Source organism: Stylophora pistillata, chromosome 9 (assembly GCF_964205215.1).
Source record: "Stylophora pistillata chromosome 9, jaStyPist1.2, whole genome shotgun sequence".
Classification (NCBI taxonomy): Eukaryota; Metazoa; Cnidaria; class Anthozoa; order Scleractinia; family Pocilloporidae; genus Stylophora; species Stylophora pistillata.
Window position 1 is genome coordinate 31,791,661 of NC_142527.1, and position 5,695 is coordinate 31,797,355.

The 5,695-nt window shown below is 39.1% G+C and overlaps 1 protein-coding gene and 1 long non-coding RNA gene across 5 annotated transcripts in view; one reads left to right on the plus strand and one right to left on the minus strand.

Annotated features, from left to right (window-relative positions):
* The window catches only part of LOC111334440 (uncharacterized), a 15,006-nt gene that overhangs the window by 7,856 nt on the left and 1,455 nt on the right, over positions 1–5,695 (plus strand). For 3 of the 4 annotated variants that reach the window (XM_022940171.2, XM_022940173.2, XM_088732803.1), the window contains exons 4-7: positions 2,131–2,287; positions 3,167–3,401; positions 3,908–4,134; positions 5,350–5,544. In XM_022940171.2, coding sequence (XP_022795906.2) covers positions 2,131–2,287; positions 3,167–3,401; positions 3,908–4,134; positions 5,350–5,544 — 814 coding nt within the window. Of the gene's footprint in view, positions 1–2,126; positions 2,288–3,166; positions 3,402–3,907; positions 4,135–5,349; positions 5,545–5,695 lie in introns of all 4 variants that reach the window. The other variant, XM_022940172.2, reaches the window with a different exon arrangement.
* LOC148724313 (uncharacterized) overlaps positions 3,399–5,695 on the minus strand; it is a 3,747-nt gene continuing 1,450 nt past the window's right edge. The window contains exons 2-3 of the long non-coding RNA XR_015991577.1: positions 3,853–5,539; positions 3,399–3,592 (exon numbers count right to left, since the gene is read on the minus strand). This is a non-coding gene — a long non-coding RNA (uncharacterized LOC148724313). The remainder of the gene's footprint in view (positions 3,593–3,852; positions 5,540–5,695) is intronic.

The window sequence follows — 5,695 nt, forward strand, 5'->3', positions numbered from 1 at the left end:
TTTAGTGAATGTCAGCAAAGACGTCACTAAGCAACTTGACCTTTTGAACTTGTCATCTATAAACACCTTTATCACTAGAGTCACTCCTACCAGGGACAAAACTGACATGAGCTGGGAACTGGTAAAAAACAAACTGATTAGAGCTACTAACCCCAAGAAGGCTACTGGTCCAGACCAAGTATCCCCCAGGGTCCTCTCCATGATTGGTGACCCTATTATCCACAGTCTTTCACCAATCTTCAGGAAGAGTATATGTGATGCATCTTTCCCTTCAAGCTGGAAATTATCACGCGTTAACCCCATATTTAAGAAAGGCTCACCAACAGAAGTGAACAACTACAGACCTATCTCCCTCCTCAGTAGCCCAGGGAAAATCTTGGAAGATGTTGTCAGTGATACCTTGAACAACTATTTGGACACACAAGGCTTGTTATCTCATAAACAGTGGGGTTTTCGGAAAAATTATTCAACAGAAAGCCTCTTACTTCACCTAACAGAGACCTGGAAAAATGCGCTAGACAAGGGCCTGAAAGTGGGCGTGCTTTTTTATTGACTTTCGAAAAGCATTCGACACAGTGAACCATACCATCCTTCTAGAGAAGCTAAAGGCCATTGGGATATCTGGCGATTTGCTTTCGTGGCTTACCGATTACATGTCTGCACGTAAGCAATTTGTCCAAATATCAGGATATCAGTCCGAGCCCAAAACCATCACACATGGAGTTCCCCAAGGCTCAATACTAGGGCCCAAATTATTTTCAATATTTGTAAACGATCTTCCAGAATCAATAACTAGTGGTGAATTATTTATGTCTGCCGATGATACCACTATTTTTACAATTGGAAACAACATCGACGATATCATCTTAACACTCCAGTCTGTACAAGACCAGCTGTACACCTGGCTCCGGTTGTTCAAAGGGCGGATAACGCTATCCAACGGATAAATCGCTATCCAGCGGATAAGTGTTACTAAAACGCACTGCGCTATCCACCGGATAGAGATTTATCCAGTGTATAGCGTTGTCCATCCTTTGAACAACCGGGGCCTGGTGTCAATCTAACAGATTAAACGCCAACGAATCGAAATCTGAAGCCCTGATAATTTCTAGCCAGAACTTTATTGGCCCCTTGCCACGTTTAGCCTTTGGTAATCATCTAAATGTCTTGCGGTGACAATTGACAGCAAGCTATCATGGCAGGAGCACATAAAGAACGTTTGTAAGTCATTCAGCAACAAAGTCGCAGTACTGAATCGGATAAAGTTTTTACCGATAAGAACCTTAGAAAACATTTATTATAAAACCATTATCCCTAGCGTTTTGTATGGCATTGTAGTCGGGGGTTCTTGTTCTTCAGCCTTGACGGATGATGTTGATCGAATTCATTTAAGAGCATTTAAGAGCTACTAGAATTATTTACAACCTACCCCATAGCATCCACAGTGATGACATCATGAACGCTCCACACTGGAACTCTATTGTTTCATTTTAGAATAGGAGACTTTTAGTTATTACGTACAATATCTATCATGGAAATAGCATCGAGCCTCTAAATGACTTAATAGTGAAATCCGAGACTCCTTATGACTTAAGAAAATCCTTAAAAGTTAAGGTTCATAGACTAAAAACAGAAATGGGAAGATCTTCGTTTAAGCACAGAGCTGCACTATCCTGGAACCTCCTTCCTGAAGACATCAAGAACTGTTCAAACTTAACTTCTTTCAAGAGAAAACTCAGGGAAAATTAGAGAATTCTGAAATCTATCAGTTTTGCTAAAGCTTCCTGCAGCGTTTCCAACAAATCTGTTGACTTTAAATACTTTTAACAATTTTACTCCGTATTGTTATTAATATTTCTTTCTTTCAATTGTCATTATTTACATACCCATTTTCGGTTTATTCACTAATTAGGTATTTATTAATCAATAGTTTAATTGATGCAGGTTTACATCAGGACGTAATGTCTTGCCTATCCCTCAACCTGCTTTATTAAATAAACTATGATGATGATGATGATGATGATGATGAGCTAACCGGGAGGCGGTTATTAGACTTGGATCTCGCAACAAAAATAAACTTTCTGATCAATTGATAAAATAAATCATTTCTCTTTATTGTTTTTAAGCTAGGGTTTCCCAATGGTGGTGACTTTGGTTTGGCCAGTGCCACCTTGGGACTTGTTTTCTCCGTTATTTGTGGTGTTATGTGGGTTAACATTGCTACTCACAGAGGATGGGTCAAGCAGGAAAGAATTGACGCTTCTAAGGAAGTCAAGATATCCATAAGGTTTGTGTGCGATATAGGCATGTGGGCATTACATCCTCATTTATAAACAAAAAACAGTAAGTGATCAGACAGACAGATAGTTTTATAACCTGCAAGCTTGCATGGCTACTGACTGTCTGTCTATGGTACGTACTGGCTGATGTCTGAATAACTGAATGATCCAACTGAACAACTGACAGACACACTTGATAATTGATCTTTGTCTTGTTTACTTATAACCCCACTACTCCCAAGATCTGATCCTTAATTCTCCTTTCCAGCTGCTCCACATTTCCTTGTGTATAAGTTTCAAGAATTGGGTGTTAGATCAAAACACTTCTACTTGATAAGTGTTGAGTATTAATTCTCATTACTTGATGGGTAGATAATGTATGGATATTTTAAGGGGAAGTTACACCTTAAATCACTTGTGAGAGGGTAACTTACACATAAAAGAGGCTGACCTCAATGACTGGACAGGGTTTGTACCCTTTTTCAGAAACAAATTTCAAGGAATTTTCCAGGCTCGGATTGATTTTTCCAGGACTCTAAATTTGACCTTTAACCCTGTCATTCCCAAGATTTCAAAATCAATTCTCCCCCTTATGGTCTATACACATGTCTTATAACGTAAATTCTGAAAACTTTATTGCTTGATTTAATCAAATTTCCAGGACTATCCAGACCCTGTAGTCTTTTCCCAGGACTTTCCCGTCCTGGAAAATGTCAAAATAAAATTCCCAGACTTTCCAGGTTTTCCAGGACCAGTACAAACCCTGCTGGATGGCAGCTGAGTCTCAGATGGAGAAACTAATAGACTGCCTGATTGACTAACAAACAGAGCATGAATGGATGAACTAATTGCTACTGAGACATTGATTTTTTAAAAAAATTGCATAGGGGTGTGTATACTGTAGGGAGTCGACCCTCAGCTGGAGTTCAAACCGTGAGAGCCAGTTCCATAGATGTGTTGGCATTTCACCTTGCAGTGCTTGGGATAGCTATGTTGATTGGGTATGGACTGAAACAGGGGTTGATTGCCATTGAAAGTACATCACAGAAGCTCAAGGATCTTAACTTTCTCTCTGGTATTCCTTTATTCCCATTGTGTATGGCTGGAGGAATCATTATCCAGGTGAGGGAAGTTTAACTTTGCTCTTAGAATGATGTTATATCTTTGTCCAACAGTTAGTAATAATTGCAATAAAGATCTCTTCTGTAGTTATGCTTCCAGGTTTGATTTGGTAAGTCTTCCAGCCTAAAGTCAACTTCACTCTTTGATCTCTAAGAGTGACTAGCATCCAATTTCTCCATACAATATCTCCCCTAAAGCCCACATAGAGGTCATGAAAATAAACAAAATAAAGAAACTCTTGATTGTAAATAAGTAAATAAATTCTCGAGCCTACTGATGTATAGGGTGTCAATTAAGGGTTAACCCAAACTGCAAGAGAAGTAATAATTAAACTAACCAACTTCTCGCAAATCTCAGGGGCTGCAAACCATGAAACTTGAACTTAAGATTACTGTGGCCCACATGCAGACAGATCTCTAAAGCATAAGAGTTTTGTGTGTGGCCCACATACCATGTAAATGAATGCTTTGGTTCCTGAATAATGATGATTGTCTTTCTCTTTGTAGCTTGTTATTGAGAGAATTCAGAAGATTAATGAATTGATTGATGCATCTCTCATGGAACGCATAGCCTCGTCTTCTTTGGATTTCCTTGTCACCTCAGCTATTGCCAAAGTTGATGTCTCAGCCATTGCTGTTGACATTGCCCCCTTATTGATCCTGTGCACCTGTGGCTTTATCTGGAACTTTGTCATGTTGGGTTGTGTTTCAAGGTTCTTGTTACCCAACCACTGGTAAGTGAAAATTTCAATTTAAGTGAAAATAACATTAATTTCCCAGATCTGTAGTGAGTGGATTGTGGTTAAATCCCAAGTTTTATTGTATCAAAATCATCTATCTTAAACTTTGTTTTTTAAACTCGTGTCTATTTTTTGCTAAGTTCCTCTACCTTTCATCTAAAGAGCTTACAGTAGGATAACTGTCTACTCAAAACCACATCTTCTTTCCTTCCTCTTTTCTCTTTTAATTGGAATTCATGCGCCATGCCAGAAGAGTTTTAATTAGATCATTGTAAATTTTAAGTGATTTTGGCAAATTAGATCATTGTAAAATGCTGTTCTCAGCTGAGCATCATTTAGCTTAAAATGCCTTCAACCTATACTAGAGTAAGGCTTGAGCATAGGGTCTCAGGGTGTAGCCAATGTACTTCAACCTATACTAGAGTAAGGCTTGGGCATAGGGTCTCAGGGTGTAGCCAATGTACTTCAACCTATACTAGAGTAAGGCTTGGGCATAGGGTCTCAGGGTGTAGCCAATGTACTTCAACCTATACTAGAGTAAGGCTTGGGCATAGGGTCTCAGGGTGTAGCCAATGTACTTCAACCTATACTAGAGTAAGGCTTGGGCATAGGGTCTCAGGGTGTAGCCAATGTACTTCAACCTATACTAGAGTAAGGCTTGGGCATAGGGTCTCAGGGTGTAGCCAATGTACTTCAACCTATACTAGATTAAGGCTTGGGCATAGGGTCTCAGGGTGTAGCCAATGTACTTCAACCTATACTAGAGTAAGGCTTGGGCAGAGGGTCTCAGGGTGTAGCCAATGTACTTCAACCTATACTAGAGTAAGGCTTGGGCATAGGGTCTCAGGGTGTAGCCAATGTACTTCAACCTATACTAGAGTAAGGCTTGGGCATAGGGTCTCAGGGTGTAGCCAATGTACTTCATAAGGAACTCCCTGAATTTGGAAGTGCACACACAAGGTGAATCCACAAAATTTTACATCTGATCAATAGTTACTATATTTGTTCTATCTGTGATTATTACTTCCTTCAACGGGAAAATATGGACAGAAATTATCTTAAGTACTGAAAAATAAATGAATTAATTCTTCAAGGAAAATGGTTTTAAAATACCTATAGCCAAAGAATTAGAGGTATTTGATTAAAAATTATTGCTGATGATTTGTTGCTTACAAATTAAGGCTTAACTTTCCTTTTTCTTGCTTCAAGGTTTGAAAGAGCAATTGCAGACTTTGGAATGAACACTGGTGTTATTGCAACAGGGCTAATTCTCCTACGAATGGTGGATCCAGAATGTCGCACTCCAGTTCCTGCTGACTTTGCCTTCAAACAGCTTCTTCACTCTCCATTTATGGGTGGTGGCATCTGGACTTGCCTGGCACTTCCCTTGCTGAGTATCCTGAAGTAAGAAAATATTGCTGGGTCATCTTTATTATGATTATCATGATTGGGGTCAAAACAAAAAACAAAAATTTACATTTGACATGTGTAACTTTAATTTTTTTTTTTTAATTCACTGATTTTGAAGCTTCAAATTGATTGCCCTGTCAGTTGT